General features: G+C 61.3%; 1 protein-coding gene across 1 annotated transcript in view; it reads right to left on the reverse strand.

The window, feature by feature from the left end:
- The window catches only part of NR5A1 (nuclear receptor subfamily 5 group A member 1), a 28,623-nt gene extending 18,793 nt beyond the window's left edge, over positions 1-9,830 (reverse strand). The window contains exons 1-4 of the mRNA XM_018055751.1: positions 9,651-9,830; positions 5,523-5,639; positions 5,250-5,391; positions 2,538-3,163 (exon numbers count right to left, since the gene is read on the reverse strand). Coding sequence (XP_017911240.1) covers positions 2,538-3,163; positions 5,250-5,391; positions 5,523-5,624 — 870 coding nt within the window. The 5' untranslated portion in view covers positions 5,625-5,639; positions 9,651-9,830. The remainder of the gene's footprint in view (positions 1-2,537; positions 3,164-5,249; positions 5,392-5,522; positions 5,640-9,650) is intronic.

Below are 10,832 nucleotides of genomic sequence, written 5' to 3' on the forward strand. Positions count from 1 at the left end.
CCCTTGCCTCACAGTACTGCCTGGGGTTCTCTGACTCGTGAAGCCTTTTTTGCATTTCTGGACCTGATGCTGTTCCCATTTCCTGGAACACTTTTCAGACTGCTTTCTAGAGAGGGGCAGACCAAGAAAACCTCTCCTAACTTTCTGAGATAGAACCATTTGCTCTCCTACTGGGCTCCCTTGGCCCTTTTCTTCTGCTCTCAGAGACCTGGGCACCCTGTACCCTGTGTCGGCATTATCTATGTGCATGTCTGGTCTCCTCCTCGGCCTGCAGCCCCAGGTCTCACATTTCACTGTCCCATGCACAGGCCACGGGCGCCCCACTCTCAGAGCACCCTCTCTGCTGGCTGCTAAGATGTGTCCTGCTCAGAGGTGAGAAATGAAGGGTCAAAGGAGAGAACAGAGTCACTCGGCTCCCCTCCCACCTGTCAGCTTCCCTAGCTCTGGCTCTGCAAACACATCAGCCCAGGACTTATTGGACCAGTGGGAAAGAAGTTCCATGTGGCTGATGAGAGGCCCTCTAAGGGCTGGGCTAGTACTTATCTGCAAGTCTCCTTTACAGATGTTGGTAACCTGGGCTTGATTCAGAGACTCTGGAAGGGGAAGCAGGAAGGTTTGGACCACAGAGAAGCCAGAAGCAGGAAAAAACACTCAGCAAAGCTGGGACAAAAGCCCTTCCCATCCTGCGTGAAAAACCCCGAGAGACCAGGAATGCGGCCAGAGGAAGTGCCCTGCCCCTGGATCCAGGGTTCTGGAAGGCCAGGAAGGCTCTGTTCCTCCTCCCCTCTGCACTGGGGGCTCATGGGAGGCTTTGAGGGAAAGCTGGCAACCAATCCAAGGGTCTTGGGACCCTCATCCCCACTCAGGGCCTCCAGGCATGAGTAGAAGGCAGATGGGACTGTTTGAGGCCCTGCCTCTGTTCTGTCCATGAGGTCGGCCTAGAGAGGGGCATGGAGAGAAGTCCTACCCCACAACAGACACGCAGCACATCCCCAGACCTCAGCCACGACACAGGCCCTCCACAGTAGAAGCAGAAGCCATCGCTGCCAACTCTTGACTCCCAGAGCAACCCAGACCCCCGGCTCCACAGTGCCTCGTGGTTCCCAGTGCCCAGCCTTCATCTCACCCCTCCCCCACCCCACGTCCAGCCCAGCCCGGCAGGCAGTGCCCCCGGCCCATCCGGCCACATGCCCCTGGAGGAAGCCCAGGCCTGCGTGGCGTCAGCACTGACAATGCGCTCAAGGCTGCAGCGGCTCCGCAGGGGAGGCAACAGGCCCTGCTGTTTGGGGGCAGACCTGAGAGCGGCAGACAGCCACAGGCCTGGACTGAAGGCCTATCGCGTTTGGGCCTGGGAGGATGGGCTCTGGCCAGGCTTGGGGGCCTCTGAGGTTGGCAGGACAACCTGGTCAGAGGGAGCCAGGGCACTAGAGGGGCAGCTCTCAGCCTTTGAGCGCTTCAAACCACTGGGGCGGGATGAGTGGGATGTTCTTCTGTGTCTGGCCTTAATTTCTCCTGCTGCTTTCCTGCTTATTTTAGCCACAGGTATCCCAATCCAGGGGAATGGAAGACCCTGCAGCCAGAGCATCTGGAAGATGAGAGGTGGGCCCTGCCATGCCCTACTTATCCTGGCACCTAGCTCTCCCTGCACACACACACACACACATCACACACACACACACACATTTACACCTAGGACCAGCCACCATAGCGCTTCCCTCGTAGCTTAGGTCGGTAAAGAGTCTGACTGCAATGCAGGAGACCTGGGTTCAAACTCTGGGTCGGGAAGATCCCCTGGAGAAGGAAACGGCAGCCCACTCCAGTATTCTTGCCTGGGGAATCTCATGGACAGAGGAGTCTGGCAAGGCTATAGTATAGTCTATGGGTCGCAAGAGTCGGACACAACTGGAGTGACTCGGCACAAGCACACAACCACCATGCATGAGGAGATGCCAGGGGACAGTAAGATGTTTCGCCTTAGGGAGGAAGGAGAAGCACCCCAAACTGAGATACTAACACCCCTTCCATGACATCTGAGGCTAGTGGGGAGTGGTGGCCTCCAAATGAGAGGACAGGAGGGCCTGGACTCTCTTCCTGATGCTGGGCTGGGACAGCCAGAGATAGCTTCCCAGGGACTCAGCTAGTCCTTTGGGAGAATCTAGATAAAGAGAAGTGTCCAGAGAGACGCAGACTGGGAGAGAAAGAGACAGAGAGTGAAGGGACTAGAGAGACAGGGAAACAGATAGATAGCACAGCAGGGAGACAGGCAACAGAGAGAGGCAGAGGCCATGGAGAGAGATACCCAGGCAACAGGGAAGGGGAAAGAGGGAGGGGTGAGTGGGGAGGAGGGAGAGGGGCAGGGCAGGCTGAGCTGGACCAGAAATACTCCTCGCTTCCCCAGGGTGGCCTCCCTGTCCCCTGACACAGCCTGAAGCCAGTGGGTAGGCTAGTCCCACCCAAGGGGTGGCCAAGACTGAGACTTAGGCAGCTGAGAGGACACCCCAGATCCAGCGGCCAGCCAGGTGGGAGGAGGGACTCACCTCCAGCTCCTTGAAGACCATGCACCTGCGTGCCCAGTCCACGATGGAGATGAAGGTCTGGTCGGCCATCCTGCACAGGAGGCTGAAGGGCGCAGGCTGGTCGGGGCGGCCTTTGGCTGGTTCCTGCAGGCAGCCCACGATGCGCGCCCGCACTTGGTCCTCATCAGGCTCCAGCTGCAGCAGCTGGAGGATAAGCTCGGGCATGCCAGGCCCCCCCGAGAAGGGCTCTGGGTAGCCGTAGGGCGGCCCGGCCTGTGGGGGGCTGGCATAGGGCTCTGGGTACTCAGACTTGATGGCGCGGCCAGGGAAGGCAGGGTAGAGGTAGCCAGCCAGTGGCCCATGGGCGCTGGGCACAGCCATAGGCAATGCCGGGGCCCCAAAGTCGCCCAGCGGCCCAGCTGGTGGACCGGAGGCCAGGCCCTTGGGCTCAGAGGCATGCAGGCCATGGGGCAGCATGTAGTCCGGTGGGGGAGGGGGCGGCGGGGGCACCCCCACCGGGGGGCCTGTCTCCAGCTTGAAGCCATTGGCTCGAATCTGTGCCTTCTTCTGCTGCTTCAGGGCCCGGTCTCGCTTGTACATGGGCCCAAACTTGTTCCGGCCACCTCGCATGCGGTCAGCGCGCACGGCTGTGGGCAGAGGCAGAGGGGGCAGGCTCATCCCCTCCAGCCACCCTCCCTACCGCTCCACTCATAGCTCTTTCCCAAACAGATATGATTGGGCCTCTCCCCAGCTCCGCACCTCTCATGGCCCCTCCGGTCCCCTTAACCTGGCATTCATAAGAGTCGATCCCCTAACCTGGCATTCAAGGCCCTGGTCCCCTTGCCACGTTGTCTACCCCTCACGAGCCCCTGTCTTCTTTCCTCTCCACCTTACTATCTCTCTACATCTCTGCTTGGCATGTCCCCAACCCTGCCTGTGGTATTCCTTCTGTCTCAAAGCCTTTCCATCTCTCGTACTTTACTAAACACCCAAAGTGTTCTGGGTTCACGGGCAGCATCCTCTTCTTACCCAGATGTCTGGCATCTCTTCCCACTGAGTGCTATCATAGCCAGGGTGAGAACTTCCAGAGGCCCAGCAATGGGGCAGGGAGGTGGTGATGGGAAGTGGGCTCTGGTCAGCCTTATTCCCAGGTGGGTTCCCAGGGTCCAGCTGCTTCTTGACTGTCTGCCTAACTCTGGTGAACCCCTGTTGCAAAATGACTCAGGCTTCCCCTGCTGCCTTCAAATTTGAAGCTGAGTTGAGGGCTGGGGGAAGGGACCTCCCTTGCTGACCAGATGTCCCTCCGCCTGGCCAAGAATGTGTCACCAGCTGGACCCAACAGGTGTATCTCTGCAACCAAAGTGTGGCCCCTGCCCCTGCTCAGACAGGACCCCACCCTGAGCTCCAAGAGAAGGGAGAGGAGAGGAGAGAGAGGCCAGTGCTCAGCAAGGAGGGTGTCCCAGGGCCCACTTGGCCAGTCTTCCTGCCATGGGAGTGGGCAGCCCTGCTCCACTCCGTGCAGCCCGGGAGCTGGGGACCTGGGCTCTGGGGGCAGGACAGGATATTCCCCTTCCAACGGGAGCCCTTCCTCTAGGTGGCAGGACTTAGGGCCCGGCAGCTTTCAGAGCCACCAGGGGCCTTCTACCTTGTTTAAAAACTTTAACCAACAGCTGCCTGCTCAGCGCACAGCCCAGCTGGGGCCAGCGGGGTGGAAGCCTATGACTGTCCACCCTCAAAGAGCGTGAGTCTTTCCTGCTGAAGCGTTTTTCCTCCCCTCTGGACAGAGAGTTAGGGGTGGGCGGGGAGACAAGGATGGGCCTGGAGACAAGGATGGGCCTGGGTTCTCTGGGGGCACTTGGTCCCCACTCCCCAGCTTTCTAGGGCCTGGCTAGGGACCTGCTGAGTGAACGAACTGAGTGAACCTTCTGGCTGGATGGATGGACGAAGAGAAGAGTGGTCTGGGTGAGTGAGGGCTGCACAGTGATGCTGGATGGATAATATCATCAGTAAGGATAACAATACCAGCTAACCTGCTGAGTGCTTTCTACATTTCAGGCACCATGCTAGGAGCTTTTCATACAATCCTCTCACTAACTCAAGGAGGAAGGTACTACTGAAAAGCCCCTTCCCTTGTGGTAAAGAATCCCCCTGCAATGCGGGAGACCTGGGTTCGATCCCTGGGTTCCCCTGGAGAAGGGAAAGGCTACTCACTCCAGTATACTGGCCTGGAGAATTCCATGAACTGTACAGCCCATGGGGTCACAAAGAGTCGGACAGGACTAAGCAACCTTCACCTTCACTTCAGACGGGGAGTATGCAGCTCAGAGAGGTTAAGGGACTTGCCCAATGTCACCCAGCCAGTAAAGGTACTGAAAACCTTGGCTCTGGCTTGGTGTTGGATGTCAGTGGGGGTGTTACAGAACTCACAGAGGGAGGAGCTCTGTGGGGCTCTGCTCCCAAGGGCTGGGGAGAGGGTCCGCTTTCTGGGGTTCACTTTTGGATACTTCCCAAGCCCACTCCAGGCTGGTCCTGTGCGCATCCCTTCAGCCAAACCGGCATCGGTTCTCACCCCCTCCCCCACAGGGATCGGCCCTAAGTTCACGTGAAGGACTAACTGCCTGGCCTCAGAAACTTCCAGAAGACCTACGGCACCCTCCCCTCAGCCCTTCGCCTATCTGCACCCCCTGCGCCCTCGCCGTCGGAGGCCAGGGGTAGGCGGCGCGGCACGCGCACCTTCCAGGCGCATCCCCACCGTCAGGCACTTCTGGAAGCGGCAGAAGGGGCAGCGCTTGCGCTGCGTCTTGTCGATCTTGCAGCTCTGGCTCTCGGTGCACGTGTAGTGCTTGTTGTTCTGCACCGTGCGCTTGAAGAAGCCCTGGGGGAGAGGGGAGTCAGCGCAGGAGGGGGCAGCCTCGGCCTCCCTTTCCCCGCACCTCCCAGCCGCGCTCGTGGCTTGCCCGCCGCCGCCGTTCGCGCCTGTACCCTGCCGCCCAGCTGCCCGCTCACCTTGCAGCTCTCGCATGTGAGCAGCCCGTAGTGGTAGCCGGACACCTTGTCCCCACACACGGGGCACAGCTCGTCCAGGTCCTCGTCGTACGAATAGTCCATGCCCACGGCGTCCGCCTGTGGAGGGAGGAGAGGTTCATGGCAGAGCCGGACGGCCGCTGGTGGTGCAGGGGGACCTGGGCGCGGTGGGTCCTGCGCTCCGCGGCCGCGCGGCCCTCGGCGCCCTGCTTACGGGCCGGCCCCTGGGCCCCACCGCAGCGCCGGTGGTCAAGGACGCCTGTTGCAGGCCCCCCATGGGAGCGCCCTGAGCAGCCGACAGCAGCACATGTCCGGAGCAGCTCCCGTGCGCGCGGGGCCCTTGCTGGCCCTGTCCTGGCACTCCCGCCGCGCCCGCTCCCCACCCTCCCAGGGGCTCCTCCTGAGTGGCCCCCCACCGCGGGCGACCTGGGACTGTCAGATTAAATGCGCTTTGATCCGGATTCGTTCATTTAAGAACAAAACCCGGATTCTGAGAAAACGCGATGAGCTCGCCCGCCGGGAGATGCCATTGAACTCCCGGTGGAATGGGGCCCAAGCGTTCTGGGGATCGGATGGGGACGAGGGAGACAGAGGCAGAGTCTGGGAGACCCAGAGATGGGCAGAAAAGAGGGCCAGAGACACCGACCGGGGCTACTTAACTGAGAGGGTACCCCGGGGGCAACGGAGACAACGAAAATCCGAGAGTGACAGAGAGGCATTGACGCAGAGTCAGAAAACCTGAGGGAGACAAGAAAGGTGAAGAGACAGCGAGACAGAGGTAGAGACCGAGAGCAGTGGAGACAGAGAGATGAGAGAAGGACAGACACACACACAGAGGGCAGAAAAAGACAGATCAGAGACACTGGGGAACAGAGGCCCAAAGAGAAAACCTCGGAGAGACAGCTGCAAAGCCAGAGACACAGTGGTAGACGAGAGACAGACCAAGACGCCGGAGAGGCCAGAGAGACCTGGGAGATACCCAGGCAGAGAGACAGAGACACTGAGAGAAAACCTGGAGAGACGGAGGAACCCGGCCAGGGCTCAGACGGGGAGACGCACGGAAAGCGGTCGGACCCCGGCCCCGAGCTCAGAGGCGTGGCCCGGCAGAGTCGGACCCGGACAGGCGCTCGAGCTGAGAGAGGCGGACAACGACGGCACCCGGGCAGAGAGCCCGAAATCGCGGAGCTGCCGGGCCCCCAGGCCAGGAGAGACAAAGCCCGTGGGCGGCAGCCACCGACACCGAGACCGAGGCCGTGCCACCGAGACGGGGACGTCGGGCAGGGACCGGCGAGGAGGGCGCAGCGGGGACAGCGGGCGCAGGGCGTGGAGCTGCAAGCCGGGCGCGAGGCGCAGAGATCTCGGACGGAGACCCCGCGGGCCCCGAGAGAGAGGCCGAGCCCGAGGCGGGAGCGACCTCGGGCGGAGAGTCGAAGTCCCCAGGAGGGAAGCGCGCAGAGCCTAGATGGAGCCGGGCAGCGCAAAGGGGCGCGACGGCGGCTGCAGCCCGCCCGGCGCCCACCTGGCGGCTCCTGAGAGCAGCAGCGCCCCGCGTCCGGCCACCGCGAGCCCCGCACCTCCTGGCCGCGCTGCCGCCGCCGGCGATGAGCCGCACCCGGGCGCAGCGCCGCCCGCCCGCGATGACGGCCGCTCGGGCCGGGGGCGGGGAGGCGGGGGCTCGGGGCTGGCGGCGCGGGGCCTCGGCGCTTCCCCACCCCGCCTCCCCGCCCCCGCCGCCTCCAGGGCCGCTCCGAGGCGCACCTGGGACCCAGGCCCCTCCACTGCCAGTGCGCGCTGCGCGAACCCGCCGCGCAGGGACCAGGGGCTGGCCCCTCTATATGGGCTCTTGCGGTATTCGGGGGCGGAGGCCCGGCCCGCGCCCTCCAACGCCACCGAGATGGGTTCGTGTCTTTCCTCTCACCCTCTCGGACTCCCATCCCCATCCCGGCCCCCGGAGCCCGGGCGCCCGGGAATCTGAGCAGGTGCTGGGCGCCTGGGAGCCTTGGGCCACCCTCCTGAGGTGAAAGGAGGCGAGTCCCTATTTGCAAATCCTGCTTAGTCTTGGTGAGGGCCACGCTGGGGGCTCTGGCCGTTTTGCAGCATGGAAATAGGTAGGGCAAACGTAGGGGGACCGTGGCCAAGATACCAGTTCAAGGCTAGAAACTGAGTCCCCACCCCCACCCCCACCCCCACCCAGGTACATTTCCTCAATGGAGATTTAAGCAAATCTCCCCTCTGCAGCCCTCAGTTTCCTCATCTGTAAAGTGGGAGTGATAACTGGACTTTAAGGGTGGCTGTGCAGATGAACGGAAGTAGTGTTGGCAAAACACATGCCTGGCACTGCGGAATCGCCGAAAGCATCCAGTTGGGAGATCTGGGGCAAACTCTTCTCCTTGAGCTTCAGTTTGCTTGGCTGGAAATGGGAGGCATACTAATTCCACCCTGAGAGTTTTCCGAGGTCTGGTGAGGACTCAAAACCATGGGATGAGAGCTGGGAGAACAGAACCCAGGGGCAGGAGAAATCCCTCTCCAGTCCAGTTCTGCGCTCTTACTTGGGCTGGGAGCAGGGCAAGAGAGTGCCCGGCAGCCCTAGGAACAAAAGTGTCCTCGGGACTTCGAGCCGAAGGGCTGAGCCATTGCTCTGAGCTAAGGGGGGGAGGGGCATCTATTCAGTCACTCTCATTTTTCAAATGTAAAAAATTGAGACCCCAGAGAGGAAGGGGCCTGCTCGCATCCTGCCCCTGCCCCCTCGGGGCACTAGGGTCCAAGAGAGTGTTGCGAACAACGAAGCCAAAAAGGCATGATCTTCAAGCGGACAGATACCACAGTCAGGCATTCGCAGCTTCGCGGCCGCCCAAAAGGCTCAAATCTGAAGGCTCAGACCCTGGGCTGCGGTCAGCTTCATCTGGGCCTCTGCCCCGAGGCCTCTGGCTTTAGCTGGAGCAGGTGCCTTGGTCCTGAGAGCCGAGGCCTCAAGACCCCATGCAGACCACCTCCCGTCTCGCTCACCCAGCTGATGAAGGACAGGCACTGCGGCTGACTTGCGAGGCAAGCTCGGACAGGTCACTTGGCTTCTCTGAACCTCAATTTCTCCGTATATAAAATGGAAAAGGTCCGCCCTACAGAAGAGAGTCTGTGGTTTCCGTGGGAGTCCATGGACCAGTCTTGGTGAGGAGTGAGGAAAGAGCGTTATTGCAGACCTCTCCACCCGCTACCCCAAACTCCTGAGAAAGCAGAGTGTCTGCAGGAGCTGGGGCGTGGGGGTCCGCTGCCACTCAACAGTCGGGGAGGGGCCCTCAGAAAGTGGCAACCAGGAGCAGCAGAGAGGGAAGGGGATTGAGGGGGAGGGCTGGGCTGGGGAACCCCCAGTCAGATCCTCTGGGATGGAGCCCACGGGGGTCTCCTAGACCTTGTTGAGGAGGAGTCAGGCAGTGTAAGCAAGTCTGGGCTGGGGACCCAGGTGGGGTGGGGCCTGGGCTCTGAGCCAGTTCTCTCCTTCCCCTTCCACTTAGATCCCCTCTCTCAGAGGTTCCACGGTCACCGGCTGGGAGCCCTTGGGTTGACCCTCCAGGCTTCATTGCACCCACTCCTCACAGGCCCAGGATCTAGCTCAACATATGGGGAATCACAGCCCCTCACCCACCTACCCAGGGAAGCAAACTCAGACCTGGCCCAGCCACAGAACCGGGACTGACAGATGGATACTAGAGACAGACGTCTGAATCCACACAGAGACTCAGAGACATCCGCAGAGACAGCACAGAGTCACAGGCAGGGAGACGCAGAGACCCAAAGACATACCCAGGGACCATGGACGTACATCCAGGCTACGAGGCTTGAGCCAACGCAACCCGGCCACCCGGAGACAGCAGGACACCCCACAGACCCCCGTAGGGCCTGTCCCCGTAGGCCTAGCTCCTCCCAACAGCCAGCCAGGGAAAAGAACGGGTAGCATGGTAGGAGGGCAGGTTTGGGGAGATCCCCGGCCCCGTTCCTGCCCAGAGGAGCGGGCACTAGTCACTCAGCAGAGCAGGCAGTGGCCGGCCCAGGCCGCAGGGAGGCACTGAGGAGGGAGGCTGGCCATTAGAGGCCTGGGCCCAGGCCCTCACTTACGGAGCGGAAGGCGAGCTCGCACGCTGGATGAGGGTGGCCAGTGGGCACTGGGGGTCCGAGGGGAAGCTCGAGTGGCCCAGGTGGGGCGGTGGTGACCGTGGGCACACGGGAACTTCTTTACGCCACGGCGGGCGGCGGGCGGACAGTAGGCTGGCCCTGTCCGTCCGTCCTCCTCCTCCTCCTCCCCGCCCTGGGTGGGGGGGCCACCGGAGGCCCAATTGGTCTCTGCCCCCACGTGACTCTTCAGGCCTCTCTCCTTCTTTGTTGGTGTTTCTCTTCATTTAGGTCTATTTTTTTTTTTTTTCTTCTCCTAAAAGAAAAAAAAAAATACTCCTATCTATCTCGGGGCCGCGGATGGGGGCGGAGGCCAAGGCACTCTGGAGGCCTTGGCCAGCTGGCTGTTCCAGGCCGCTGTGGCAGCGCAGAGGCAGGGACCCCACGTAGGCGGGTAGGCAGCCCCGCTTGTTAGCGACTGGGTAGGAGTGGGGCCTGATTTATGGGCAGCTCCCCCACCCGGCCTGCAGCCCGGCCTCTCTCCCCTTGAATGGCTACCTCCCTGGGGCCTGGCCTAGTGGGGTCCAGCCTGGCCCAGACATGTGAGGGGAGTCAGGTCGGGCTGGCGTGGAGGCAGGGTCACGGATGACTCGACCAGGTGGCCCTGCTGCTTTGGCCTGGTCTTTTTACTCTTTCAGCAGAGAAGAAAGGAAGAGGGGGATGAAAGGCAAGCAGGTGAGCCGACTGAACACCGCTCGTGTGTGCAGTTTAGTCCATGGTGCCTTCTCTGGATGTCACCATCCACAGAGGCTGCTGATGCTCCCGGTCAACAGCTGGGGAAGTTGAGGTTGGGCTGAGACTGCCTGTAGGGCCAGGCGGTTGGTTACAGTGGCTCCAGGGTAGGAAAAGCAGGTAACTAGACCAGGGCAGAGCAGAGGGAAGGGATTTGTTTTAAGAAGGTCAGGCCTCCCATGCAGCTGAGGGTGTCCTTGTCCAATCTCCAGACCCAGACAGGTCCTAGTCCCAGAGGTCCCAGTTGGTCTGCTCTGTGCCCCTCCCGTGCATGCCTCACTCTTTCGTGTATTCCTTCATTCGTCTCACATTCACTGAGGGCACACTGGGCGCCAAGCACTGGTCTAGGCACTGGAGGAAAGGGAAAGAGAGGAGTCTCTGTCCTCAGAGAATTTA

The sequence above is a fragment of the Capra hircus genome, chromosome 11 (assembly GCF_001704415.2).
Source record: "Capra hircus breed San Clemente chromosome 11, ASM170441v1, whole genome shotgun sequence".
Lineage (NCBI taxonomy): Eukaryota > Metazoa > Chordata > Mammalia > Artiodactyla > Bovidae > Capra > Capra hircus.